Below are 16,956 nucleotides of genomic sequence, written 5' to 3'. Positions count from 1 at the left end.
TTCAGGAGGAATGGGGTTTAAGGGAAGGCAGGGATTGAAAGAGCTTTGTAATGTTTGAATAAAAATGACTGGATAGGTTATGATGTATAATGTTTGCAACTGAAAGTATGTCAGTATGGCAAATGGGTCTAGGGCTACCTGTTCCAGGGACTTAAATATGGCCTGTGACTTAAATAGGACATGCTGGAGGGACAAATTTATTTCCCAGCAGCTGCTACATCTGTGGAACAGGCTAACAATTCATGTGAAACAGAGCAATTTTATGACACTGTTCAAGATGAACCTGGACAAGGGGATGGGGCACCGTAAATTCTTATCGGGAATAGTGCCCACAACCCTTCTGGGCATGGGCAGTCATCACTAAATGCAATTTTAGGTATTGAGGGCAGTCATCACTAAATGCAATTTTAGGTATTGACTAGTACTTTTGTGATATTACATTGGGTAGAAATGGCTAGGCTTAAAATGATGTCTGGGTCGATAATCTAGTAATCTTGTATGATCTTATGTATGATTGCCTATGTCATAAGTAATTTAATAAAGATATTTCTTGTTATAAAAACACACACTCACACACGCACACACACACACACACACACACACACACACACACACACACACACACACACACATAAACACACACACACAGACATGCACACACATACACATACAAGAACAGGGATATCTATACATCCCGACAACAAACTATAACTGACTGCCTGGATCTTAGGGTCTTAGTACCTTTTAGGCACTTGTTTACTGAGGATGTGCAAGAGGTACTAATGGGGACAAAAAAGCCCTCTACTAGAAAATCATATATTAGCAAATGGAAAATGTTCTATTCAGTGCCAAAATATAACCTGAACCCATTCAGAGTAGTGTTTCATTTGGTTTACAATATTTGTGTGAGTTGCTTTTCTATTTGTCTGTCTTACTCCTCTATCAAGGTTCATTTGCCATTTCAGTACATCTGTCCATTGATCCCCCTTTTTCAAGACATCCCTATGTCAACATATTTTTAAAGGGGTTTTACATAACAGACCTCAAAAAAAACAGCACATCCACCTTGGGACATTAATTTTGTGTTAGAAAAGCTAACACTTGCTGTATTTGAACCAAGCTCATCTGGCTTACTTGAGATTCTTAAGATGGAAAAGAGTTTCACTGCTTACTCTGACCTCTGCAAGAAGAGTATTTGAGTTTTAAGCTGTTATGGTAGGTCAAACTTATTTTGTTTTCCACAGGACAGAGTTTCCTTGAGAACCAATCCTTCTTTTATGCTTAAAGTGGCATTCAAATTTACTTAAAGCCAAACTATCCATATCCCTGTGTTATTCCCTGAGCCCCAGCATGATAGAGAAAGGATCCTTCATACCTTGAATGTCCACAGATAGTTCAGGTGCTATATATTTTTTTAAGTATGCATTTTTTAATGTTTTTATTAATTTTAAACAAATGATAACACTTAATAATGAAAAAGGAAATATTTTACAAACTTAAAACCAAATAAAAAACAATTTCTAACACACAATAAATAACTGTTTACCAGAGTGCCTACTAAATAAAAAAAAGATTTCAGTAGATGAAAATTATCCTGAGAGTATTAATCATTGTTTATTTAATAGTTATTTTAGACTTTTCCGAGAATTATGTGATGAAGTGATTCTGGTAGATCTTGTCTTAATAGAAATAAGTTCCAGATGACAAACTTCAGTAGTGATGTTGGAAAATTCATTGAAGGAGGGTGTAGAATCATTCTTCCAATTTCTTGTTATAATGTTTCTTGCAATTGCTAGAATACTCCATAACAAAGAATATTTCAGTTTTTTAACACAGGCACTGGAGTATTAAATAAAACTAACAATTTATTTAAGGAGCGTGTAGGAATAAATTAATCTGATTCCAAAGTGGTTTACGTATAAGACAATCAAAAACATATGTTACCTGTCTGTTTTAAGGTCTAATTTACATCACCAACAAATTGTTGTATTTTTAGATATTAATTAATTTCTGTGTGGTGTAATGAAAGATCTATGCAAGAACTTCCATGTAAATATTCTCAATTTAAGTGAACAAGTAGTTTGTTTTGATGATGATAAAATTAAGTTTTTATCCTCATCAGTGGGATCCTTATTAGTTATAAGTTTAAAGTAATTCCAATAGCTATCTTTATTATATTCCAATTCATTTTTAATCACTTTATACATTTTAGAAAGCAGACCTTTTCCAGATATTTTTGATTGTATTAAAAAAAAATAAACAGTTAATTAGCCTAGTGCATGACTTTAAGATTGTCTGTAATTTTAAACATGCAACCACGTAGCTTTATCCAAATCAAAATTATTAATTATATGTTGAACAAATTACAATTTTCTTTGTTCATTAACTGAGACCAATATATCAAATTATTTTCTTTAAAAGTGTCCCTTGTGGATAGGTTTAATGTAGAAATGTTATTTTGAGTATACGCCATTGGAAAATAAGAAATATCCATGCTTTGTATGTTAAATTCTTATAAATAAAGTTTCTCAATGTATTCATTAAAATAGAAAAAAAAGAGTTTGTTATTTGCTTAAAATTATTTAAAAGAAATTCTTTTAACAACCAAAGTAATGAATTGTTTAAAATTAAATAATGATTTGAATATTTAGAACAATTAGATTGTGTCCAAAGACTTTCTTGAAATTCTTTCCATTTAGCAGAATAGTTATTATTTGACCAAATTACAATTGCCTTAAAAATAGATGATAAAGAGTACAATTCCATATCTGGTAAACCAATGCCACCTAAAGACTGATCTCTACTGTGATGAATTAAAGCTATTCTGGGTTTATTAGGATACCATAAGAATGTTAATATTAAATAATTAAAGTTTTTATAGAACTTATAGGGGGAGATAAAGATAATGATTGTAAAATATAGATGATTTTAAGTAAGGTAATCATTTTATTATGGAAAATCTGTCATTCATTATAAAAAATATTCTATTTATTTATAAGATTTTCTGTAGAAGTTAAACTATTATAATTAATGGTTATTATTTTTTTAATATTATCAGCTATTGTTATTCCTATGTAATTTATTTTATTTTCTTGCACTATATATTTATTAAATCTTTTTTTCTGTGTTCATATTACTTAGGTTTATAAGCAAAATTTATTTTATTTTATTTTGAAAATTTTCCATTGATTTGAAAATTGTTGAAAGTGAATTACTACATTATTAATAGTCATAAGAATATCATCTGCAAACGGTTGAATATTGGAGGATAAATTCTTGTCTATTTGAATTCCCAGGAATGAAAACTATAACAACATTTAAGCTTGCTACAGTCTACATCCTTGGTGTTTAATTACCAGGTTTGCTGCAGTTGAGATAAAGTTGCATGTAATTACAATGAATTTAATATTAGAACAGACCTGCAAAAGATGACACATAGCTAGATTAAATAAGATAATCTGACGAACATGCAGGCTCTGTTCTACCTTTTATAAACCTATGTAAAGTATAGAAAAGACAAATGTAGCAGAGCAACAGAATCTGCAATCAATAACTTTCTCCTGGGGATAAAGAGTGTAAATGTTGGATGACAATAACTTTCTCATGGGGAAAAACATCAAATAGTATATTAAAGGCAATGTGAGGAGGTAATGTGAGAGCATATAAAAATAAAATAAAAAGGAAATCAGCAAACATAGTGTCTGTATATATGAATAAGAAACAGGATGAAAGCATTTAATAACATGTACAATTACCCAAGGAAATTGTTTAATTTAAGTACTAGGCTAGTGGCCCTGGAGCCTTTACACTTTGATGGACTAGGCTTGTAAAGGCTGCAGGGCCATTAGCCTAGTACATACCTATGAACCTATAATATTAGAACTGCAAGGGCTACACAGTGATTAAGTACCCACTCCCTTTCCCATTTGAATGGCAGCTAATTTTATGAACATGTATCTCTGCTTACACAATATTTCTCGTGATGTCAGCAGAAAAAACATATCTTTCAAAACTAAAAGAATAACTGAAAATAACTGTCAGCTTCATACAGAAGCTCAAAAGTAAAAATGTTTGCTTACACTGCTCTAGCGATCGCTGACTAAGCCCAACTCAAGAAATATCTACTCATTCACACAACTTCCTCCCAAACCATATCCAAACACAAAGAACCACCAAGCCACCAACATAGCAACACAGCTGACAAACCAAAGCAGTTAACAAAATAAAGCATCTCCCGGCAAAAAACACCCGAGACCCAGCACCACAACTGACACCCTCTGTATAATGCTCAATTTCTGAATCATTGCCAGCAGCAAGAAACCCAACCCTACAACACTAAAGCCAGACGATCACTGGGGGCCATCACACAGTAAACAGAGAGGATCCTAAGAAACCAAACATCTCATAACATAGTGACCATATTATTTATTTAATTTTTCACTGTGTGTGTGTGTGTGTGTGTGTGTGTGTGTGTGTGTGTGTGTGTGTGTGTGCGTGCGTGTGTGTGCGCGCGCACTCGTATGTATGAGTACATATGTTCAAAAGCAACAAAAAAGACAAAAAGAAAGAACTCATCAACAGCAAAACATACACTGCCAATGAGTCAAAATAAATAAAACAAAGCAGCTATCAGTAGAAAATGCAAGACACAACACATACACCAAAGACAGCCAACATAACATACCAAATGCACAACTGTCAAGCAAAAAGGAGACCCAGACCACCAACAAACAACAGCCAAAGGGATAATAGCAAATAAGAAAAAACAGTTATTACTTAAACACCACAATAAATTAACTCATCAAAAAGAACCTACTATGCATCCCAAGGTGCAAAACAATAAAGCAAGAGGACAACAAATATCTTGGTTTTGTATTAGAGTTAGATGCAACTCAAATAAAAAAAAATAGATAAGTTCCCTTGATAGAAAAACATCTAACTCTCCTTTTAAATCCAACCAAATAGCAGATGAAGCAAGTTCACTAGAAAAAAAGAAGATAAGTGAAATGAAATAAAATGAATATTATTGTATGATGAAATCAAATGATACTCAAGTCATTTTTTTTTTTTACTTTTTTCTTCTTTTCATTTGTCTGTCATCTGGATCTGCCTGCTTGACATTTTAAAGAAGCACTGTTCCAGTCCATATCTTATGTTACTTCAAAGATGTTATTTGTTTTCAGAAAAGATAAAGCTGAGTCCAGGTGATCAAAAAAATTTGTTTCATCAGGTAGAAAGATTTTTAGTCTGGCTGGCTGGAAACAAAAGATGAACTTTAATTTGTTTTATTCTTAAGTTTTCTTATTAATGGGAGGAAACACTTTCTTTTATAAATAACTGTGGCAGAATAGTCATTATCAAAGTGAACAATTCTGTCATCTATTTTTAATAGGAGACTTTGACCAAGTAGTTTTAAGTATTAACTCTTTATCCTGTGAGAACAAAAAACTTACAATAGTGGATCACGGAGAAGCATTATTTTTTTAAGAGGATGCTGAAACTAAGGACCTGTGTACCCTCTCAATGCCAAATGACAATGCTTCAGGTAAATCCAGTGTCTTGGGAAGTGAGGATGTCAAAATGTTTGTCATGTTATTTCCCTCTGTTTTTTTTTTCTGGCAAACCAAATATTCTGATGCTATTTCTATGAGACCTGGTCTATAGGTCATCAAATTTGTTCAAAAAACAGTATTTTGTTTTAATAAGAATTCTGTGTTATTTAAATTTCCATTTAGTCTCCCGTCCATATCATTCAAGAATTCCTCAATGCTAGATATTTGAACTTTCTGATGTTGCAAAGATTCATGGATTTGTTCCATTTGTTTAGCACATTTCTCTTTGAAATTATCAAGTTTTATGTCCATTTTAACCATTTTTAAGGATAATTCCAAGATATTAGTGAGGACCAATTGAACTTCTTTCTTAAAAGATGAGTCCAGTAAGCTTTCAGATGACTCATTTACAGACTATATATAGAGGTATTTTCTAATAAGAAATTTGACAAAAAATGCTTAATAGAAAGTTTTTAGATACTATCCTATAGGACACTTTACCTTATATGACAGCACTTCAATGAAAATAATAAGATAGTTTAATAAAGATATTTCCTGTCAGAAATATATAAAATAGCACTGCAGGAAAATTCTGCTGCTACTCTATCAGCATCCTAGTCACGTCCCCAAGTATGCATTTTCTCAGTTCAGGTACTATCGTGACATTACATTTTTCAGAACTTCTGCTCATTTTTTCATTTCTTGTTAAGGTAAGGAAAAGGAACAACTTGTGTCAAAGCAGACTATTTCCAAATTGATATCTCGGGGTATTCCCTTTTGTTGTTCCCACTTCAGCAAAATTAATCCAGGCAGGGTCAAACTATATTCTTATGTCTTGGTTTCACCTATTTTTTTTTAGGAAGGGTTGAATTATATAAGTATTCTAGAAGCAGCAACTTGGTCCTCTGCACATAGTTGTACAAAGTACAACAGGCCAGATTCCTTCTCCAGATCTAGGTCAAGTTTTGCTAGATCATTTAGCTTTGATCATTGTCCAGGGGTTTCTGGACTCTTCTTCTACCTTGCAGTTCTAAGCTTTGGTAATATACCCATACAGCTTAGGCTATCATAGCAATGATCAATATGAAGAAAATAGTACAGTCGTGTAAATAAATTTATTATGACAGTAGATTTTTGAATGATCACTGCTGCAGTAGCCCCTCCCTCCATCACCTCTCCCCCTTGTTTTTGGTATTTTTTTTTTATTCCAGTGTGTGGGCATTTTTTTTGTTATTCCTAACAATGTCTTCAAAAAGTTCTGCCTCTCTTTCTCATTTGGCATGAAAGCTCTGAAGGTCTTTGCACCCAAACCTGTCTTTTTAGCCAGCTCAGCTCAAGCTAGTAGTTTGGGTGAGTGGAAGGTGGTCTGAAGCTTTGCAGGATATAAAACATATAGCATAGGCTACTGCAGCAGGGTTCATTTGAACATCTACTATAATAGTAAATTTACTTACACAACTGTACTTTTCTACAACCCAAAATGATTACATGCAAATTTTATTTCAGTATTATTTTCTGCAGTTGAAATACTAGTTGGACTGAAAACTCATAATGGAGATATACAAGCAAAGTCTGTGGCAGTGCATGTGTGTGTGTGTGTGTATGTGTATGTGTCTGTGTGTGTGTGTGTGTGTGTGTGTGTGTGTGTGTGTGTGTGTGTGTGTGTGTGTGTGTGTGTGTGTGTGTGTATTCTTTTAATCAAACTCAGAGGAAACGGAAGCATGGACTCTGGTTTCAGTATATTTCTGACTATAGTGCTGACAGCTCAGTGTATAATTTTTATTCTTACTTTTGAAATTGCCAACCTGTCTTCACTATAACCACTTTTACAATATAAAGTGTACATTATGCTGTCTGGACTATGGCCATAAATAGACTGAAACCATAGAGTCCATGCCATATAACAATTACAATTGTTGTTCACCACTCTGTAGTTTAAGTGTTGACATGCCCAAATAAAACATAGATGTCAGAGTTTAATGTTGCTTGTAAAAACTTCTGTCCTCCTTTCAATTACTTATTCAAGCTTTTAGCAGACAGGCAGTATTTTTGAATAGTATACTCAAAGGCCAGGAATAGAGGTGAAAGTACACGGCCCATTCATACTTGGTATATGGCGATGAGAGACAGTAGTTTCTTTTATAATTTTGCTATGAAATTTATGTGGAATTATTCTTAATGCAACAACATTTGACCTTATATGCAGCTATTCGACACAGAGTGTACAGTTAGTAGAAGAAAAAAGTAAAAAATGTCCTTTTCAAGTCACTACATGCCCATAAGGACCTCCACCCCCACCCCCACCTAGCCTTCAGCATCTTCCGGCACCTCTGTTATTAAGAATTGTAATTATCATTGTAAACACATTAAGGAAGGTAGCACTTTTCTGATAAACAACACTGAAGTAAAACTTCATCAAAAATACAATTGTGGATCCAAAAGGATTATTTATTGTGGTCTATGTAATTGTTGTAACTGTTTTTATATTGGAAAAACTGAACGTAAATTAAAAAAAAAACACATTTATGAGCATTAGTATGACACAAATCAAAAAATGATACAAATGCACTTAGCAAGCACATAATGGAAAATACTAGTCATTCTTTTCATTTTACTGTCATTGATAATATTAAAACAGAACCTCGAGGTGTAACCTGGTCTCTTTTACTAGAAAAGAGGGAACTTTACTGGCAACTGTGTCTTAATACATCTAGTTGGCCAGGCTTAAATAAACACATTTCTATCAACTCTCTTAAAATTAAAAGCCTTAGAAAGATACTGTTTTAAATAATTATTTATGTATTTTTAAACACCATTTTATCTATGTTTTTATACTACAATGAGAGTTTTTTACGATCTATTTATTCCATCTTATACAGATTTTATATGTTACATATATAATACAGTATTTTATATGTCTTTTCTTTTAAGGGGGTGTGTCAGTTTAAATAATTTATTAATTGTTAATGACTTTTTTACCCAGTTTTTTTGTACTATATAAATAGATTGTGTGATTAAATTTATCTGATGAAGTTCTGAAGTGGTCAGGACAAAAGCGCTTATCATTTGTTTTATTCTCTTCAATAAACTCCAGTATTGGTTTTATTGAATTTGGCCTGAATAGGTGCATTTATTTACTGTGGAGTGGTTCATCCTTCTGTTCCAGCTTGGTATTTTTGTGTTTTGCAACAGTGTTTTCTTCTTGTCTTTTTTTACACTTTTTAAGAAATGTAGACACTGCGATATAAAAAAAGAAAGATAACTTTGGATAAAAGAGCATGATACAAGAAAAATCTATGTGCATTATCTTACTCTTGCATAGGGGAATGGCTGGATTAAGGCCCTTGGCTTGATCTAGCAACAGGTTTTAAGGGGAAGTAAATACTTAAAAAAGAACACTGAATATATTAAAAAAAGTTTGCTTCTAGCAAATAAATAAGTGATTGTAGAGGCAACTATGTATCTGGTTCCCATGTCGCCATGGAGACGATCTGATAAGGGGCTATAAAAAACTAATACTTTTTTCTTTCCATGGCTTTCTTTCTATTGATATAGGATAATATTTTCTGAACGCGTTCAAATGTTTTTCCAGTCTGGGAAAGGAATAAAAAGACAAAAACAGACAGCACTTAGTAGAAGCACAGGCTGTACCATGCTTCTTAGCATGGAAAAAAAACTTATAGGTTAATCCAAGTCTGTGAGTATAGCTGTCAGCCTGGGACAATTGTTCCTACTAGGCGGGTTAAACTTTAATATGTGAATATGTACATGGTTTTAATGTGTTAACATTAAGTTAATATGTTTTAGTGGTGTTCTAGGGTTTTTTGAGGGTTTTCACTAAAACAAAATGCTTTGTAAGATGGGGCATACTTTCAACTGTATATGGCAAGAAACAGCTGTATAAAAGATCAACCTGCCAGACAGTGTATGCATGTAACACAAAAGCTGGAACAAGACATTTGAAAAAGCTGTTACACATAACAGGTGAGAATAATAACTTCTTATCATAAAGACATTTTCTATATTATCTTTACATGTAAACGGACTCACAGATATATACAAAAAAGAGTGAGTAGTGAACTATATTAAAAATGTAGAGTGCAAACAACTATGCTACAGGAGACACATTTGGAAGAACTGTGTATAATAATTTGATAAAGAAAGGTTTTCAAGGTGGTTATTCAGCAGAACATCTGAGACACAGGAAAAGGGGAGTACATATATTAATTGCAAGAGGAGCTCCAATAGTGATAGAAAAGGATAAAATATAACAGGTTCTTATTATATAATTGAAGATGCAATTCTTTGAATGCCTCTTGATTGAACTTGAAAGCAAAAAACAGCAAAATAACAAAATGGAATACAAGCAATTTCTTTCCCTGGGAAAGAAATCGCTTGGCTGCCTCCATTACTTCGCCATTTTCCTCACTGTAGTGCGATCTTGAAGTTGGTATATTTAAGTAGGGGGTATGGGGAGCAAAGTCTACCACATCGGGGGGTGTGGGGGGTGAAGCCTCCTACTTTATGTAATGTTCAGAAGTTTTTATTTTTATTTTTTATTTTTTTGTGGAACAGCAATTTTTTTTCCCTGGGAATTAAAATCGCTGTTCCAAGTGTTCAGGATTGTAAGCTTTCGCTTACATGGGGTCGATATATATATATATATATATATATATAGGGTTTTGTTTAACAGTATTTTAAGAGGAGTAGAACTACCAACATCCTGAAAGAACATGGTGGTGGCTGTAATAACTAAAGATGATAAAGACCCATCAGATCCGGCTTCATATGGACCCATTTCAACTCTAACCCAAGTGTTTATGTCTATAATGGCTAATAGAATGGCATTAACAAAACAATGATGATCCAGAGGGAAGCAGAATGTAAGAAAATACCACTGTGGTTGGTAGGGCTTGATGCAGAGAAAGCATTCAACAGAGTAATCTGAGATTTTATGAGCAGGGCAATGGAAGCATTTGCATTCCCTACTAAAATTATAAGGCTCCTTAGGATGATATATAAAGGGTTGGAGGCAAAAATTAAAGTAGATGGGTTCCTCTGTGATAATTTCTGTGTGAGCAAAGGAACCAGACAGGGGTGTCTTCTTTCTCCTTTGTTATTTGCATTATATTTAGAAGCATTAGCAAAGAAAATAAGGGACTCAGAAATTCAAGGATATAATTGTTATGGTAGTCAAGAAGAGCTGGCTTTATTTGCAAATTATATTATTCTATACTTGATAAAACCAGAAAAGGACATCTCAGTGTTGTGGAACATCTTGAGACAGTTTCAAGTTTTTTCAGTATACAAAATTAATGAAGCTAGAACACAGGCAGTAGCTGTAAACTATGTACCCACACATGAATTGGTTTAGCAATATCCATATTTATGGGGACATAATAAAATGAAGTGCTTAGGCATATGGATTAAAATGATTCTGTTGTGACAGCTAAGGATATATGGGAAGAGACTAAACAAAAAATAATATAAAAATTGAGAAATTGGTAGCTCGGTTTTATGGCTATGGGTAGCAAGATACAAGCAGTTAAAATGTTTTTAGTCCCTTTAGTTTTATACACAGGTCAAGCATATTTTTATCAACCAGCAGGGAAGTTGTAGATGGCAATTAATAAAAAGTTTAAGCTGATTCTTCCAATAGGACAAGGTGGTTTGAGATTACCAGATTTGAAGGGTCATTTGAGAGCTACACAGTTAAGGCTCCTATACATAGCACAAACAGAAAGCTATAATTCAAAGTGGAAAGGGATGATGATAAAACAGGGGTAAAGTTCAAGAAACAAGGGAAGACAGGGATTTTGGATGCAGATCTTTAAGGAAAATAACAATAACCATAGATAATATTATATTAATTAAGTAGCAGAAAGTATTCCAAAAACTAAACCAACACGGGAACGGAGAAAGGAGATTCTCCTGATGGAGATGACTGCAATTAGGGATACAGACAATAGAAATAGGGGGCTTGAATTTATTGGAAAAAAATAGCAAAGGAACCAAGGTATTGTGAAAAAATAATTAGAGAGGGAAAGGTAATAGAATGGGAAGAGGGCAAAAATTTATTTGGACTGCAGGTTAGAGATTGCCTTCACTATCAAAGACTGATATCAGAGTATAGGCAAAGGGAAAGAAATAGGGGGGTCCTAAGTGAAAGAAAAGTACTAGTATAGTTTTTAGAAGAATCTAGAAGAGAAGTTGCTGTTAAAAAAGGATAATTAGTACTGCATATAACCAATCAAAACTAATATTCAAATAAGCAGTACACACACTCTATTAAAACTCTGCAAGCAATAATATAACCAATGACCATGATACTTCTGATAACCAATGAGAAATGCAAATTTGGTAATTCAACCAATGGTACCTGTTCAATGTTCTATGTGGGGAAAACTGACAATGCCTTGAATCATAGTATATATCAATATAACTACGGTATCTAGCAGAATGACAGTAAAGTGCTTTAGCTAAGCATTCCTTTTTATGTGTTGATTTTCAGTTCTTTGTTTTCTCTGTGATTGAACAGCTCAATGAGGGAGCCTTTGTGTGTGATCGGCAGACAAGACTTTTGAATCATGAATTATTTTGGCAACTAAAGTTGAATGCCAGTAACCCCCCCCCCCTGGTTTGAATGAGAACATTTCAATTTTTAGTGAGTTAAAGTTATGATCCAGTAAACTTTGACACTGTAGCTCAGGGGTTAGAGTACTGGTCTTGTTAACCAGGAGTTATGAGTAAATCACATCAACCTATCTGACTTTTTCAGTTGACTTATTTGCCACTGGGTAAAATCTTAATGTTGCCCATATTATTGTTCCTTGTGGCCACTTTTATTATTGGCCCATTTTTCCATTCTGGACCTTTGATTGGGTAAGATGTGACTTATGGAGTTTATGTATTGTGCATTGGTTTGCCATCATATATTCGAACGAAATGTTACTGGCAGAGTAAGTTGCAAAAGGAGTGCTGCAACAATTCAGATACTGGAATACAAAGGTTCCGAACCACAAAATGGCGTCCCTTTTTGACCCATGTTAGCACTTGGTTTTCAGTTTAGAGCGGTCAGAAATGTCGACTTCAGTGTTTTTTGCAACATTTTGACCTATCTGCATTATAGGATTCACTTAAATGTATCACTGATATGCAGTGTCAAGCACTGTGCACTCGACATTTTGATGATAAACCATTGTTTATCTGTACATTAGTTTTTATCATTGCTACCATTGGTTGAGTTGCCAAATTTGCTTTTCTCATTGGTTATCAGAAGTATCATGGTCATTGGTTATATTACTGCTTGCAGATTTTTAATAGGGTGTATGTACTACTTATTTGAATTTTAGTTTTTATTGGCTGTTTTTGATGGGTGTGTGTTTTTGAAAGCATATTTTAAGCTTACTATATTAGTAGCTAGCAGTTCTGAAGATGTTGAATTAACAGATGAAAGCACTCAACCATTTAGCTTTTATTTTGCCATATTTTTTAAAGTGTTTTATCAAGTTTTTCAATGGGATTAAAGGGACTTGTGTACGTGGAAGCCACTTGCTGTGTACTGAGTTTATCTGAAAGGCATAACAATGTGGCAAGACTGCTGCACTGGGAATTATGCCAACATTGTCATACTGAAGTAGCTGAAAAACATCAGAAACATGAGCCACAAAGTATTATAGAAAATGATGGAGCTTATTATCACATGGGATCACCCATTACCAACAGTTCAAAAAAATACATGCAAGAAAACCCAATATAGTAGTCCATGAAAAGAAGACAAAAGTAGCATTGATTATTGAAATTGCTATGCTCAGTGACTATAGTGTCTTATCTACAGAGAGACACAAAGTAATAAATAACAGGATTTGCAGGCAGAAACTAGGGCAGTGTGGAAGAAATATACCCACAAATTTCAAATAGTAGTAGGAGCAATATGTCTCATAAAAAAGAATCTACAGCCATATTTAGATATGTTACTGATACATGTAATGAACTGCAGAAGGAGTCAGTTCTGAGCATACTGCGGATGCTGTGAAAAGCACTTTTGCTAACATCAAAGACTGAAACAATACTAATTTCATTAACTTTAATCTTCCTTTGAGTTAGGAATGGGGTCCATTCCCATCACAGAATTAGAAACCCTAAAGACTTGAGAGAAATTTAACTGTGAGGTACCACACAAAAATATTATTAATAAAGTAAAAGATCTTCATTATAGCAAACACCAAAACAACATTTTACTACAGTTGGCATTATATTCATGCATAGTCTTTAAAGTAATGGATGGTTCGTTTCTGTAAATGTCATTGTTTCAAAGTCATGGTTTTCACATGAAAAGCAGAATGCATCAGAATCTGCTCCTTAAACTTGAAATAAAAGTCAGTAAGGAAAATCATATATTTGTAACTCATCAGTTTCCAAGACTGTGGAATACATTTCCATTGCATATGAAAATATCAAACAGAAGGTACCTAGGTGACTTTAAAAGTAATCAGGAGAAACATGTGAGGAGACAAACAATTGAAGTCAGTTCTAATGGCTTATAAGTTGCTTAATAACATGTATGTGTAAGCTTGAGCAATGATTTATCTGCGGGTATTACTAATTAGTAAAGGAATGAATCTGTTGGCCAATTTACTACTTCTGTCTTCTTTTCAAGTGTTCCTACCACTTTTTAATGTTAGTTCTGATATTAGGTTAAATAAACACAGAAATTGCTATAGAAGCATTTGAATTATTTTAAGCTGCATAGTCTAATGTCTCATGACACAAATGATTATTAAAAATACAGTACCTTTTATGTTATCTGATATGCAATGAACTGCAGTGATAAACAGCAAGCTAACTGTGCATGTTTTCTGAATTTGCAATGACTTATTGAGCATGATCAGTGACACTTGCAATTTTAGGTGGAAGCAGAACTGATTGACAAGCTGGACAGCATGGTGTCAGAAGGCAAAGGAGATGAAAACTACAGAGAGCTATTTAATTTGCTGTAAGCACAATCTATTTAACTGTGTGTATGTATGTATATTAATGAGTAGATGTTCTACAACACAGGAAGCTGAATTCCTTCCCAGGTTAGTCAACAATCCTATCATTTTTGTTCTTTTTTACTAACACAAAATTAGAGTATTTGTGAGTACAGCTTCTTCTGCCAAAAAAAATAGTAGGTGATTTATGGGAACTGACATAAGAACTCTTTCATACCCACAAAGCTGTGATCTCCTTACTTTCAGGCAAAATTAGTCCAGTCTGGAAAAAAAAGCAATTTGGAGTAGAAAGTATTCTCTCATTTTGTCTTTGCTTTCCTTTTGGTTCCTGCACACTGTTGATGTTTTCAGTGTTACCTCTCACTTGCTGGCAAGGAAGGAAGACTAGAAGCCTATCTGTCTCTCTCTCCTGTTTTTTTTTTTCCCTCTCCTGTTTTTTTTTTTTTTTTTGTGCCACAATGTCATTAAAGGGAGTGTTGTAGTCAGTATTTACGCCAACATTTAAAGAAAGATGTATAGATTGCAACAAATACATCCATTTTTAAGACTAGTATCTTGCAATTTGTATCAGTGTGTTGCACAGTGTTCATACTGTATAAATTATCATATTATATTTTCAGTCTAAAGAAAATAGCTTCATATTATAACTGCCCAGATTTCTGAAAATAACAAGGGACAAGGCAAAAAAAAAATATTTGGCAAGGAAAGAATGACCAAAATGTTGGCCTCCCAGCAGTTGATGAAATTGCCTGCTGTGACAGAATGCAGGATAATTCAACTCCTTCTAGTGCTGCATCACATACTCCAGTATTAGAAGTAATAATAATAGTAATAACAATAATAAAAATAATAATAACAAATTAGCTATATTAAGTAATTTCTATATGAAAAGCAAACTCATGTATAGGCAAGCTTTACACAGCTGCCAAAAAGCATCCCCTGCACGCATACTTAACCTTGACTACTTCTTTAACCTGCAAATGCCATAGAAGTTTGAAAATGAGAAAAGGAAATATTTTACTTTCATATGCAGTAAGCTGTTAAGTTACAAAACATAGATTTCTGCATCAAATTCAGATTTTCATTATATGGTGTTTTGTTTACAGAATGTTCATTTTAGACCTGTCTGGATTAATATTGGTTACATTTTAGTCTATCTTGAGTGCTGTGTAAAGTCTCTGTATAACTGCAATAGGCTTTTTCATGCTACTTAGTTTCCACATGGCTTGTCTACGACATTAGATCTACTAATAAAAAAAACTTCCCTGTCTTTATTTACTGCTGCATGGATTAGAACTCAACTCTTCGGCCCATATCCTAGGTAAGAAGCATGCTTGTCCTGTGTTGATTGTACACATTGTAGTTGGAATGTAAATATTTACTGTTTCTGTGTTTTTTTTTTTTTTTTTACTGGGCTGTAGTAGTTTATTTATTTATGTATTCAAATATGCTTTTCACAGCTTGTTAGAGAAGATTGAACAGGAGACTTGGCGTGAAACAGGTGTTTCATTTGTCACCTCTGTTACACGGCTCATGGAGCGACTTTTAGATTACAGGTAAATCACAAACACGTCCTGAATATGATATTCAAGAAGTAGTGAATTTGTCAAATGTATCAGTCTCTAAAAAGAGTTAATAGAAGCTGCTGTAGAATATTAAAGCTGTGAAGCATAAATATTGATATAGACATGAACAGAGACAGTGTACTACATACCTGTATACCAAAGACCAGAGCATTTCATAAATATTTTTATACAATGAGACAACAAAGCACAGGGAGTCTTGCCCCACTGTGTAAGCATCATACTCGTGCAGTGAGTCTATGGAACACTTCTTTCTCTGATCATATGCTATTTAAGTAGCCAGCACCACTGGTACACCTTCAGATCTCAGTGGAGTGATTCATGGGCTAGTATCTATTTAATGCACACTGTTCCCCTTCCTTGAGAATGTGTTGTTTCCTAGCATACTGTTCTGAAAAGCATAATCCTGCTGATAAAAAAAAAAATCTTTTGCATGGCAGAAGATCTTCAGTGTTAATTTAGTTCTTTAGAGTTCTTTATGTTGCAGGCCAATCTGCTACTACATACACACAATTGATTGAATAAATCAACACATTGATGCTGGTGCGCTCTCACCACTAGAAGTTTACAGAGCAATGGATCCCAACATTACCACATTTATGTAATGAACCTCAGATAACTGTCATGCCTGTGGACTGTGAATCACTATTAGACATGATGACAGGTGACAAGTAGCTTAGTGAGCTATACTAAATATTCACTGTTCCCGTTAATTTTGCTGCTATTTTTCATAATTGTGGGATTTGCAATTAAAGGTTTCGGAATTACAGTGGGAAGTCTTTAATGAAGCAATTATGCTACTTAGTCTACAAAAATCATCATATTTGG

At 33.8% G+C, this 16,956-nt stretch overlaps 1 protein-coding gene across 1 annotated transcript in view; it reads left to right on the top strand.

Annotated features, from left to right (window-relative positions):
* DOCK3 (dedicator of cytokinesis 3) overlaps positions 1-16,956 on the top strand; it is a 4,843,230-nt gene that overhangs the window by 4,428,162 nt on the left and 398,112 nt on the right. The window contains exons 33-35 of the mRNA XM_044077993.1: positions 14,462-14,547; positions 15,840-15,866; positions 16,006-16,101. Coding sequence (XP_043933928.1) covers positions 14,462-14,547; positions 15,840-15,866; positions 16,006-16,101 — 209 coding nt within the window. The remainder of the gene's footprint in view (positions 1-14,461; positions 14,548-15,839; positions 15,867-16,005; positions 16,102-16,956) is intronic.

This window comes from Protopterus annectens, chromosome 7.part0, assembly GCF_019279795.1.
Source record: "Protopterus annectens isolate FY-2018-M chromosome 7.part0, PAN1.0, whole genome shotgun sequence".
Classification (NCBI taxonomy): Eukaryota; Metazoa; Chordata; order Ceratodontiformes; family Protopteridae; genus Protopterus; species Protopterus annectens.
Note: the sequence above shows the minus strand (reverse complement) of the source record. Positions and strands in the feature narration are given on the sequence as shown.